Source organism: Cricetulus griseus, chromosome 6, assembly GCF_003668045.3.
Source record: "Cricetulus griseus strain 17A/GY chromosome 6, alternate assembly CriGri-PICRH-1.0, whole genome shotgun sequence".
Classification (NCBI taxonomy): domain Eukaryota; kingdom Metazoa; phylum Chordata; class Mammalia; order Rodentia; family Cricetidae; genus Cricetulus; species Cricetulus griseus.
The window spans coordinates 29,312,062-29,325,796 of record NC_048599.1 but is presented as its reverse complement, the minus strand read 5'-3'; the positions used below and the strand labels follow the sequence as shown (position 1 = coordinate 29,325,796).

At 46.1% G+C, this 13,735-nt stretch overlaps 1 protein-coding gene across 1 annotated transcript in view; it reads left to right on the top strand.

Moving 5' to 3' along the window:
* Positions 1-13,735, top strand: part of Syndig1 (synapse differentiation inducing 1) — an 88,645-nt gene that overhangs the window by 28,882 nt on the left and 46,028 nt on the right. The window contains exon 2 of the mRNA XM_035446131.1: positions 412-549. Coding sequence (XP_035302022.1) covers positions 412-549 — 138 coding nt within the window. The remainder of the gene's footprint in view (positions 1-411; positions 550-13,735) is intronic.

Genomic DNA, 13,735 nt, shown 5'->3' with positions numbered 1-13,735 from the left:
GGCAACAGTCTGTACTGCAAGAACAAAAGTGGAAACGAAAGAGAAACACAGTCCCCTGAAAGCCTCACTCTACGTCACCCTGACCACGCCCTCACAAGCATGGTCAGGCACATCTGTAGCCAGCCCCTAAGTAGGCGTGGCTACAGCTTCCCCTACAGTTTTCCATACCATTTTGCCTACTGTTTAGCTGTCTAAGAGGTTTGCACTGGGAAGGCCTTCAGTCTTCCTGATGTTGGCCAGGTTTCCCACTGCTATGCCCTTGTTTGAGGTTCACACTTGCTGGTCAACATGGTAACAAGAACATCAGAAACAGCAGCTAGAACAGCAGCCAGGAAGGGCCTGCTCCAGCCAGGTGGCATTCCATTATTCTTTCACTAAACTCCCTTCCTGTCCTTCCCACTGTCTCTGTAGAGTGACTACTCCAGTGATACAGAGAGTGAGGACAACTTCCTCATGATGCCCCCACGGGACCACCTGGGACTCAGCGTCTTCTCCATGCTCTGCTGCTTCTGGCCCTTAGGCATTGCGGCCTTCTACTTGTCCCATGAGGTAAGACCTCTGTTGGCTGGTTATACACACTACAAGGTGATATTTACACAAGCACACCATCATGAAGGATACAGCCAAGGAAGCCTGACCATGAGGGGTGTCTGTATGCAATAAGCTGGGGAACCCCAGAGAGCCAGGTGGGGTTGTTAAGTGGCCTTACCTCCTGGTCACTCAGCTTTGTCCTTGTAGAGGTGATACTGCCTTCAGAAGCACAACTGGTGACCAAAGCAGGCATCCACCTACCAGAAGGCAGATGGCCTTTGGAGGCTTGACCTTTAAATGAGACTTGATGTGTCACTTGTGGGGAAACATCTGGTCCAGGTTAGAGATACCAGCGTAAACAACAAATCTAGCCAGAAAGGAGGGAATAGGGTTTGCTTTCCTTGTCAAAGGCTCATTTTTGTAAACTATACATATAACAGAGCATGTCTGTAGCAGCCCGTGTGGATCCATGTTGAGTGGGAGATCCTAAAGGTACCAATTCCCAGCTTATTTTACTATACAGCGTCCCATTGGAATGCAGGTTTTGAAAGAGATTTTTCCTAGCAAAGAAAGAGACAGTTTTCATATTCTTATTCATAAAAGAAAGGCATTTATATGCACTAATTAAAGCATGAAATCACCATCACTGCCACCCACTGTCATTGTCCCAACCAGAACAGAGAGAAAGGCAGCCCCATGTAGCACAGAGTACTAGAGGCTCTGGTGCATATAAAGGGTCTCCAGGTGCAGAAGACCCCTGGGGGAGGCCAGAAAAGCCCTGCTGTATCTGTGCTGTTGGAGGAGGAAATGGTGCTCCCAGCTCCTCTCCCCTCCTCCCCAGATTCCCTTTGTATTATAGTCAGAGGATGGGTTCCCTGCTGTGGGGCCCAGTGCTGTGCTGCTATTTCCATTAGAATTGTCTGGATGGAGTCCTCTCTGCAGGGCCCGTGTCCAAGTCCTGTCTAGGTGGGTTCTTCCATGCCCAAACACTTCCCAAAGTCTCCATCCAGCCAGAAAGCTGCTGGGCACTCTGTGTATGCCTCTGCAACCCAAACTGCAGACAGTAAAGAAATCTCCAGGCCATTTGAGGAGAGCAGGAAGCTGCCAAGAGGAGAGTGCACAGCATGGACTAGAACAGACACACTCAGAATCAAACTCTAAATTGAATCAGAGCTGGCCTGGACATGGCCAGCTGGGACTGCTAATCCTGGGGCCTGGAGGGAGAAGCCCAGTGCCTTCTCTCTTTGTAGGTTCTTTGCAGATGTTGTCAAGGCCCCCAGCGTGCTCAGCTGTGGCACCTCAGGGGAGCTACAGGCCAGCACAGTGCTGTTCTGAAGCCAGGCTCCCCAAGGCTGTGGTGCTGCTCACAAGAAATCTTTGACATGTACATGTGACTTCAGTTGTGTTTGTTTGCTTGTTTGGGTTTTTGTTGTTGTTTCTTTTCCTTTCTCACTGAACCTATCTCCTCAGTGAGGTTACAGAAGTACACAGGGTCATTCTGGGAAAGCAGAGCAGGGGGCTTGATTAAATCCATCAGTGGTGAAAAGAATGAATTGCTGTTCTGGGCTTACAAACTTGTGCTTTTTGGGTTCTGTCTTCCTCCGGAGCAGATCCTTTTCTATGGGCAAACCCTCCTTGCCTGTTTCCTGGTCCACAGCGTGTCATCAAAAATAATTCCCAAATCCAAGATTTCCCAGAGGGAGCTGGGACAGAAAGCCCAATGGTACCCTGCTGGGCACCACAATTGTCCAAACATTGTGGATCTGCAGGCAAGTGGGTGCCTGGACAGAAGCAGACAACAGACAGGAGTTCTGATCTGTGAGATCAGACTAACAGTAGTGATAGCCAGGCAGCAGGAGTAACTGCTAAGCACTCTCTCTGTATGCACCAATGCTGCAATGTACCCCTGTTAAAGCTCTGCTCCCTCTGGGAAGAGATGCTTTGGGACTGCACTTTCCTGCCCTAGCACAGCCCTGCTCCTCGGAAGTGGGTCCTGGGAACCTGTACTTTAACAAGCCTGCTGGCTGATTTTCTCAGCGCTGAGTGTGAGCCCTGCTGTCCACCCAAGGGACCTCATGAGAACCTGGATCACATATATCTTTTTGTGGATGAGGCTGTACTCAGAAAGGCAAAGTGCAAACTTGGGAACACGGGGTTTAGGATAGAGAATCTGGAAGGGAAGCTTGCCATCCAACACTGTGCCCTAAGCTGTAACAAAGGACTTGATATAGATGCAAAGTGGGCTTCACCTGCTGTCCACTTGAACATGGTGTCAACACTTTCATGGTGTCATCTGGTCCCCAATGAGTCAGTTCTGTAAACCAGCTTATAGAGAAAGGTGTGGACTGCAGGTTAAGTTAGAAACTGGTGTTTCCGAATGATGCTAAGGGTACAGATAAATCCCACAGTTTGCTGAGTAACTGCTGTAATCCAGTTAATACACACTTATCTTCTTTAATTCCTCCAATAAGTCTAAAAGTGAAAAACTAAAATCTCCTTTGAAATGGAAAAAAAGTTTCAAGGATGAAAACGACTTCTAGATCTCATAAAGGTAGCGAGTATGGGGCGCACAAGGCAGAACGTCAGCACTTCCATCCATTAAAACTGAATCTGCTGCAGCAGAACTCCTTTATCTGTGTGCAAAACACATCTAAGAGCACAGGACTCCCTCCTCAATCCTCCGCCTCCACATCCCACTTAAAGAATGTGTGGCACAGGGATCCCAGGGGAAATGTGGCCATGTTTGACTTTGTGGCCCTGCACTCTGTCCCTTGGAACAGATGGTGACCTGAAACTGCAGCTGGACACACTCCCCAAGGGCCTTGGATCTGGATCCACACCACAGGCCCTGGGGTTGCATGTGTGAGGTGACTAGCAGAGTCTTCTCTTTGAGACATTTATTATGTCTTGATTTCATTTCATTTCATGAAATGCTTCTTTCCTTTACTAACTGCAGTATTACAGCAATAATTAAATGGGAGATGGGTACTTAGGACCAGATTAGGAATTTTATGAATAGTGCCAGCAAAAGGAACCAGGAAAAGGAGGGGGAAAGGGAACCTTCTTCTGGGGGAACAGGGGTCCTACAGAGCTGGCCAGCATCTCCTTAAAATTACCCATGAGCCTCTGTTTATTGAACACACAGAATGTGCCAGCCCTGATGCGGGTGCCTGGGGTATTGCGGTAAATAAGAGAAGTCAAACTCCCCACTCATAGACTTGGCATTCCAGTGAAGTCAGGCAGTGTAAAAACAAGAATAAAATCAGAGGAGTATGCAAGAGAAAGATAGCATTGCAAATGGATATGAGAGATAAAATTTTAAGGAGCGATCACAGAAGAGGCTGCCAAGACGGTAACATTTCATGACAAAGCCATAGGCCTGAGCCAAGAGGTGCTCTTGAGAAAAAGTCTTCCTAGCAGAGACAACCAGTACAATGGCTCTGTGATAGGAACTAGCCTGGCACACATGAAGACTAACCTGGCATGATTGAAGCCAGGAGAGCACTGGGTATAAGAGTTGGAGACTAGAACAGAAGAGGTAAAGGTGTGTAGGTAAACCCAAGGACCTTTATCTGTTAAAATGCACTGGGCTCTGATTTGGGCTTGAGGAGCTATATGATGTTATAGCAGAAGGCAGCAGGCAGCGAACCCCCAAGTTAAAGGTACTATCAGTTGTCACCATAATCCAGAAGAAAGCCAGTGGGGTTGGAACACTCCTGCTACCAGGGACTTTATAAGTAGAGAGACTGGAATGTCTTTTGGAAGAATGACCTATGGATTTACATTATGTCGTGAATAGAGAGGGATGGAAGCCCTGGAGATGGAACATTATGCAGCAGAAAGGCAGACATGTATACGAGAGGGTGGGGGCTTGTCTTGTCTTCAGCAAACGTGTTGGCATGGAAGAGAGGCACAGAGCAGGCAGATTGGATGCACGCTTTGGGATTCAGGAGAGAGGTCTGGGTGAAAACATGGGCCAAGACAGAGCTAATCCTTAAGCACCAGAGGGAGCAATGAGGAGGTGGGTAAACATTAGAAAGTCTCCGGGGACTGGAGCAGGACAATCTGAAGAGGAGAATCTAGAGGACGTGGGACAGAACCCTTCCATACCCAGGGACCCACGCCATAGAGGACAGAACAGTAGGCCCTGTGCAGCTAAGCACAGGAAGGAGCTGTGGGTGCCGGGGCATTCCAGTTCTTGATCTCTTGTTGGCAAACTTCAAAAGGCATTGCTCTGTGCACCATATTCAACCATTGCCCGCCACCCCCCATGTATGTTTGCATCCTTTAAACTGAAGTATGACAGACTTACAGAAAAGTGCACAATTCATAGGCCTGTGTGTCAAAGAGATCACAGAGTAAGACATGGGTGTTCCATGTAGGAACTGATGGGCGAGGCTTCCTGGAGATGCTCTATGTGATGAGGGTGCTCAAGCATGAGAAGTAGAAAGGCCATCGTCCTCAGAGTCTCAGGATTTATCCCTAGTCATAGACAGAACAAGAGCTTAGTAGATGTGTGAGGGAACCTTCATCAAGAGGTCCTTGTGTCTGGGCAGGCCTAAGCTAAAACGAAGAAGTCTTCCTCAGAAGAAGAAGGATGTCTGAAAGGTAGGACCTGGGCAAGCAGAGGATGGGAAGAAAAAGCCAGGGGGAGGGGTAGCATTTAGAAACCAAGGTGCTGGGCAGGGAGGGTGCAGGTGCACGGCCTCTACCAGTTGTGCTGATGGGCAGAGGGGCCGCAGTCTTGTGAGCAGAGATGGGTCCTTCTGTGCATTTGCTATAGAGAGCACAGAGCTCAGGGCAGGCACTCTGTCCTAGTTAGGATGGCTGAGCCACATAGTAATGGAGAGAGGAGGTGGAGTGGGCACTAGAAAAATGCAGTGACTGGTCCCAGAATCCTGTCCACAGTTTCCTTAGCCAGCTTGGGATTGGGCTCAGTAAGTTCTAAACTTGGGGCTGCCTTGACCCACAACTGCCATGTTAGAGGAAGCACAGGTCTCACTTTAGACATAGCAGAACCATGCAGAGGGGAGAACACTGAGGTCTATACCACAGCACAGTCTGCCACTGGCCACCCAATGTCTATGACAAACTGAACAGCTGAGTGCTGGGGAGGGAAATGATAACCCAACTCCCAGAGGACACATCCAAGGTCAGTCCCATAGGGACCTGTGCCCTATGCTTCCAGACTGCACCATCTGGCTCCTCCAGAACCAAGGGGTTAATTTACAAAAAGAAAAGGGTCTGAAAGGAAGTCACCTCGAATATAGTCAGTGGTGCTCTTCCTGCTTTCCATAGGTGTCATCATGTTCAAGTGTTGAATACAAACACAATTATATAAACTAAGAAGCTACTTACTTATTTGTTTACTTATTTATTTATTGGGAGACACGATCTCAATATATAGCCTAAACTTTCTTGAACACACACAATCAAACTGCTTCTATATCCTGTATACTGAAAATAATACTGTGCCATCAAGACGGTTTATAAATTGTCTTAAAGCAAGTGGCCAACTAATCCTCACTAAACATCAGAAATAAATTGTCCTGAGACCCTCAGGATGGAAGAACTTGGCGTCCTTTCCTAGCTTCTGCCTCATCAAAACCCTGAGGCCACCCAACCAAGCTCCTTAGGGCACACTACCACACAGACTTCCTTCAGGCTCAGTACCCCTCTTATCTTTATTCTTTTACCTTTGAAGTTTGTAACCCACAACTTTCGTCTCTTTATATTTTCTTGCTGTACTTGCAACAGCTTGTGGGATCCTCATGACATCCTTTGCTTCTCTCATCTCTAAGGGGATATTGCCAGCATTTCACTGCTAAGAAAGGTCTTTAAGTCCTTTGTCTTTAAGTCATGTATGGGTTTTAGGTTTATCTAAACATTTTTTGTGCCGATGACAGATAATCTATGAGTGTTTTTCTCTCCTGTGCTGATGTGGTGAGTATGTGGACTGGTTAGAAAGCACTGAACTGCCTTGCGTTTGTAGAGCGCACCCCCAGCCTTTTGCTCCTTGCAGAACTTGTTGAGCTTCTGTTTGCCTCATTATCTCTTGTAATTTCTTCATTTTTGTGTTATTGCTGTGCTGCTTGCAGAGTCCCCTCTTCATTTGTTCTCTGCAGCCTGGTTTGAAACAAATCATTGACTTTTTTAACCTCAGGTGGAGTTTGCTGGTAGAGCTTCTGTGCCTAGGAAGGGCTGTATTCTCAGGAAGACTTTAAATTAGTGGTTTAATTTTCAATTCTGATAAGGCTGGTTGGATTCTTTTCTTCTCACCTTAGTCTTGGCAATTGTGTTTTTAAGCCCCTCATGGAGCATCAGATGATGCCGTTTGGCCTGTGTCTGGACATGTAGTGATATCTTGTTTATACTCTAACAAATAAAGCTTTCCTGAAGATCAGAGAGAGGGTCGGGGGAGCAACTAGTTAACCATAGAGGTCTGGAGGTCTGTACAGACAGAAAGGAAGTGATATGGCTGGACAGAGAGGGGAAGTGATAAGGCAGGAGGAGACAGGAGCTCAGTCTCTTTTCAGCTTGGAAGTTAGTGAGGTAAAGATGGCTGTGATCCTGTAGCATTTGCCCCTATATCTGACTCCAGGTTTTTATTGTTAAGCCCTTTATGTTACGATAAATCTTTCCGCCAAAAGCCGCTGAGTCCCACCGCCCCATATGCGCTTTATGCCAGCCGCCAGCCCGAGTTAGGCCCAAATAAATACACAGAAACTTGTATTAGGTTCAAATGCTGCTTGGCCAATGACTAGGATTCTCATCTGTTAGCTCAGTCTCAATTATCATACATCTATGTATTTTATAAGACTTATCTTATCGGATGCCTTATTGGCGTCCCTCCTGGCTGGTGGATCACATTGTGCTGCTAGCGCAGGAGCCGAGGGGAAAGAGAGAAACTTCCTGTTTTCTCGTTTAGATATCGCACTCTTGACTATGTCACTTCCTGCCTGGATAACCACTTCTCTACTACATTTCTCAGAATCCTCTTTGACTTCCAGTCTTGCCTAACTTGCTGTCTCATTGGCCAAGCAAGTACTTTATTTAACAATCAATAAGATAAACATACACAGAAGTACTTTCCCCATCACCTTTAGAACTCATGCTACATGGACATACGTGGTGAGTAAAACACTGGGACTGGCAGTGGAAGTTTTGTTTTAACATGAGAAGAGAAGCTGATTTGCCCTTGGGAAGAATGACAGGTTGGTAAGGCATTTGAAACTGACTTTTGTCAGTTCCATATAGATCGTTGATTTCACTAATCTCTTTTGAGATATGAGTTTGGGCTTCTCTTGTCTTCTTTTTTGGCTCTAAATAGACAGATGTGTGAATGGATAGGTAAACAGAAAGACGCAAATGCCTCCTGAGGGTAGTAGCATTACTGTTTGATCCTGCAGGCACTTGTTTGCATTGGCCTCATCTGCCAGTAGATTTGATCCTTATCCTTTCAGCATCTTTGACCCTCTACTTGGTAGTGCCCCACAGGCTCAAAGTATGACTCTTGGGATTTTCCTTCTGCTGGTGGTGAATCCTCTTCATTCTTTGTCTTTGGAAATATCCTCTTCTCACTTTGCTCCTTGCAGGTGTGAGTCCCTGGTGTGATGATGATAACTCCCTCTTCCATGTCTCAACGTCTGCCAAACCATCCCCAGAGTGACAACCTTGGGTTTGTATATTGACGAGTTTTAAGATTTCTGGTTCTGCTTCCTCAGATCACTAAGCTTTTTCTATGTTCCACTCACCTTCCCAGATTTCTGTGCCATCGATTGATCATAGTGAGCAGGTATTTTATGGGCTTTGCCTGGCAGGATTCCCTTCCCTCCCACTGCCTAGATGTCATGGCAATGGCTGCTTTTCCAAGGTCACCCTTTTTGGTGGGCTCTAGACTTAAACTTGTATCTCTCCTGTCCCACAAAGAAGCAAAAACACACCTCTTGAGAACTCTGTGGGTGAAGCAACAGTGTCCCCATGAGTCTTGTTCATTCTTCTAGTTTCCTGGCCTCTCCCTAATCTTGGCCTTATAACCATTCATCTTATTTCTCTGATGCTTGCTAAAATAGCTTTTTATTTTCTCTATGAGATTTTTAGATGCCATCTACTGAAAGATGACTAGTCTGCCATTACCTATGGCAGGAATATGCATTTCTGTTTCTTTAAATTATTTAAATGGATAATATCCTCCTTTTCCAGTATCAGTATTTTGGCTTAGACTGCTGAGGTCTCATATGAGGGATTTCAATTATCTATTGCTCAAATTTCCATCCCCTTTGGTGCTAATTGAAACTTAAGCTGTGTTGCACTGCATGGATAACCAAATGCAATCTACTGGGGCTGAATCATGTGAGAAATCTGGCAATTCCTTCTCATTCAAAAGCCAAGGAGGAAAAAGTCCCTAGTTCAGTAATACAGAGAAGCACCAAGCCCAGCTTCTGGCCCTGTGGCTGCTCGTTAAATGCAGTTGTTTGTATCTGATATAGAGATCTAAGTACAGTGTCTCCTAAGGGTGTCAAACATAGCTGAGCAGGACTGGAAACAGCAAAGAACAAATTCAGCCACCCCAGTACTCTGAGTGAATGCCTTATGGAACACAACGAGCAACCCGCACTCACACCTCAGGGGCCTCATGAGCTTCAGAGGTAGAGCCAGTGTGTTCTTTAAACTGTTGCCCAGGAAGGAGTAGACTGATGCAGGTGAGGGGAACTATTCCTAGAAGATCTAAGGCCTTGAGCCTCCAGTTCCTCCTTGGAAATAACACAGAGCTGACCAGAGTAGGACACTGACTTGAGATGGAACACTTTATGTAGTAGGAAGCTGACTGACTAAAAGCTAAGAAGACAAAGTAAGGCCTGAGAGCCCTACAGACAAGCCAGAATTGTCCCTGCAAGTACATCATCAAGAATCAGTGGGTGGGAACAGAGTTTTCTGCAATTGACCTATCCAGGGATTCTGTTTCACAAGTCAAAGAGTGGAGACCCTGGTGAGGCACTGCCTGAGCACCGTGTAGACCTAAAGCACACCTGGACTTGAAGGACTTGGATGCTTCGAGAGCACCTCTCAGGCTGTTAGCTCCTCACCTCCCTCCATGGGGCTCCATTGACCACTGTGATTATTTACCTTGGACTCCCTCAAACCAAAACTGACAGAATGTTTTCAGAAGTCGTCACCTATCTGCCTTTCTCTTAGAAAAACAAGGAAGCACATTCACCTATCTGCCTTTCTCTTAGAAAAACAAGGAAGCACATAAACACCTCCCTAAACCCAGGCACAAAGATAGGCTTAAAATATTTATTATTTTTTATTGTTCAATATTGCGGCTTAGAACTTGTGAATCACAGGAAGCTGGAGACTATGTGCTCCACACACTGGAGAGTGTACATTAACAGTTACAGATCTTAGGGGGCAATGCCCTTTGCCCCCCACTATCTGCCTCTTCTGACCTCAAGTTTATTAGTCTTCAGTGTCACTAGATTTGAAGTAAATTGGATCCTATGGCTGAATGCACCCCATAAGGACTAGCTGATTTCATCAGCTCAGGCTTTAATTTTTCACCTGAGAGCCACAGCCATCCAGGCAGGGAGTTGGGGGTTGCCTTCTGAAAGCTGGGAGACTGATGTCATGGGAAGAGAAAGTGTCTCTGCTCTGAGAGAGTTGGAGAAGAGCAGACAAGGCAACACTGGAAGACTGTTGGCAAGGACAGAGTGGGTGAAAAGACTGGGTTACCTCAGCCTCCTCGGGGACACAAAAGCAAAGGTGACAGCAGGGGACTGCAATAGCCTTTAAACACAGGCAGACTCAAGAACAGCACTGATTCTTCAGGCAGGGAAATTGAAAAGCCTGACAGAGGGGACAGTATGTCAGGTGGACATGTCATACGTGTATTCAACTCAACAGGCATCAACTGTGAGCTCTCCCCTCCCCGGCCCCACTCTCTGCTTTCCTTCCTTTCACTATCTCCCCTCCCCCATCTCTATCTGTTTCCATAGGAATATTTAATATGCTGTTTGTAGCATCTGAGAGTCATTTTGCAACCTCTGAATTTAAACAATTCCACATAAATATTAATGACCTGATACAGCCTAGGCAGATCAGATTTCTGATTCCTCCTTCCGTGGAATCTATGCTGTAGATGAGTCACTGATTTTTTTTTTTAACTTGTTTGGGTAAATAAGTGAACAAATCCTGTCTGTTTTTCCCTGTGGCATGTTGAGTGGATTTTGTTTTCACTTGTAGGAGAGTTTTGTCTGGATAATTAGTGTTGATTTTGTGATTAGTGGTGCGTAGTAGAGAACAAGCATTGCTGACTTTTGAAAGCAGGGTTAGTGCTCTGCGGACATTTTGGCCCCCAGAGTTGAAATCTCAATGTGTTACATTGTGTGTTCTTCGGTCTGGGCTTAGGGCTTGCTCCGAGTGTGTTTCCAATGTGTGATGCATTTTAGTAAATGGTGTCACTGTCATTCAGGAATGTTCTGATTGGTCACAGCCTCCCCAAAGCATCTTCACAAGTATCTCTTGCATAGCACCATGGACTTCCATGCCAACATCCAATGGGCTAGGTCTGGACTCAAGGTTCTGTCTGTATCCAGGGACTTGACTGTGATGCTGGGAGCAGTGTAAAGGTATTCTTGCCTTCTAAGCTAGTGTGGCCACCAGGACTGGCCTATCTTTCTGCAGGCAATGACTCACAAACTGGATTTTATAGAAACCATTTTATCATGAAATTTCAATCTTAGGTTATGCTAACCAATTAATATTTATTCCAGTGGGTAAACCCACGTGAATAATGCAGAAGCAAGATAAAACATTAGCAATACTATCTTCTAAATCCAATCCCAAGAGAGAGGACCTGTCTCCCACCCTAGGACTCACTTTAAATGGAAACACTCAAAGGTGCTCACATTCAAACCACATGGGTTCACAAACTCAGGAAAGAGGCCCAAACACAGCTAGCAGGAAGCTACAGGAACTCAAGCATGCCTTTATGAGTGAACTGCTAATTAAGAGGCCGTGAAAACTACTTTTCCTTGTGGTAAGGAAAATTTTCAGGCATGAGTGAGGCTGTAGATTCTGATAGATGTCTCTCAGTGGACAGGAGACTCTTAGGAGAGACTAGGATGAAAAGCAGCACAGTTGGATGTGAAGACTGTCAGCCAGGGTGATAACACAAATCCTGTTCTCTTAACTACTCCCAAATCTGTGAATTGAAGCTAAGGTCAGGAGTAGGGAGATGGCTCAGTCAGTCAAGCGCATGCAAATCTGAGGACCTGAGTTTGAATCCCAAACATCCACATAAAAAGTCAGGTAAAGAGTGGAAGTCTAGGTTACACACATGCATGCTGACACACAGGAGTATATAAACATACCATATCCATTCACACATACATACCCACACATACACACACATACCCATGCATACGCATGCCTACACATGCACACACAGCTATAATCACATCCTTCTTGACAATTAGGTTTTTGCACGATTTTGTTGCCCATTATTTGGGTAAGGTTTAAGTGTTTCCAGATTCTTGACCTCTTATTCAAGGAAATTAATTAGTGTTGAATATCTTGGGCCTGATCACAGTTAAGTGTGCAAAATGTTCTGCACTCTTTTAGAAGTGTCACATCGAGTATGAAGAATGAAAAAGATCTTCTAAAGGCTGAATCTTCATCCACTTGTCCCCTTTCTATGTAGAAATTCAGGATGGCACAGCCATGGACAATGGGGGCACATTCACCCACGGACCACTTTACTCATTGACATCACACACAAGGGAGCCAAGCAGCAATCTGCTGAGCCTTGTGTCATATCTCTAGCTCTGAATCCACAGTTGTGTCCCTGAGTCACATACATCTCCACATAGTTAGCTCAGATTCATGCACCGCCTGACTGCCCTGGAACTTCAGTTGTTTTTCTAAGGCAATTGGAAAGTTAACTTGTGATTAATTAGCTAGAGTAGGGTGTGATCTATTATGAATGAATGCTGAGGCACTAGAGAAAGTAGCCTGCAATCAGCTGATCAGCGGATGATGGGGGAGGAGGAAGGAAATCCTGTGCTGTATTTTTCCTCGGGTATTTGTAAGCGTCTGTACCCAAAACCTGTGTCCCCTTCCTGGGAAGAGAGGATGAGCTACAGGAAGGGAGGCTGCTTTAGACATCTTGCCTCCTGAGATGGGAAAAGGTCCTCATCTTCTTCGGATGCCTCCTGGCTCTACACTTGCAGGCATGTGTAGAGCTGGCATCTTTTCAAGTCGGGGCTGTCTATGCCTGTATGGCATGGTTTCCAATGGGCCATATGGAATCCATTCACTTCCTCAAAGCTGGTGGCTCTCAGGCTATTCTGTAGCTGAATTTCCTTCATCTGTTGAAGGTACTGATGTCTATCTGTAGGTAAAACTCTGCAATGCTGCACCTGTCATCATCCTCAATCCAGTCCCTTTGAGGGACTAGGTTGTCACAGCCAACCTCCTTTCAGAGCCAGTAGGTGTTCCAGCTCATAACCCTGTTTCCAGTACCCTAAACTTACACTATGTCTCGCAAAGTCAACAAGTTAGTATGCCCGGGCAGAGAGGCTACCACCATCCAAAAGCACACAGATGCCCTCAGCTTCCTCTGGTCTCTAGCCAGGGTTCCTTCCTTAAAACCTGATGTTTCAGTCCAGGCCTGGCCATCCTCATACCACATTCCATGGACCTCAATTCCACCGGTGTACCTGACCGCCCCACCCTCTCTCTGTCAGTCTCTGTCTGTCTGTCTCTGTCTCTCTCTGTCTCTCTCTGTCTGTCTCTGTCTCTCTCTGTCTCTCTCTGTCTGTCTCTCTCTCTCTCTCTCTCTCTCTCTCTCTCACACACACACACACACACACACACACACACACACACACACCTGTCCAGGAGCCCTTCCCTCCCCTGCTGCCTGCCCTCCTGCCTTCACACTTCCACTTCACTCATGACAGCTGTGCAGGGTGCTCCTCTGATCTCTCCCTCATAGCCAGGCTGTGTTAGCTTGCCATTACTGCAACAAAAAATACCTTAGGGAATAACCTGAGAAAAGAAAGTTACTGTGGTTCATGGTTTTAGACAGTGGCCCATGTGTTTGTTGTTTGCTAGGGCTTGTGGCAGGTATTATATAGCTGTTTCCTCCTCCCATGTTAAAACGTTCCAGTTTGGATTGAAACTTCTTAAAACAGGACGTGAA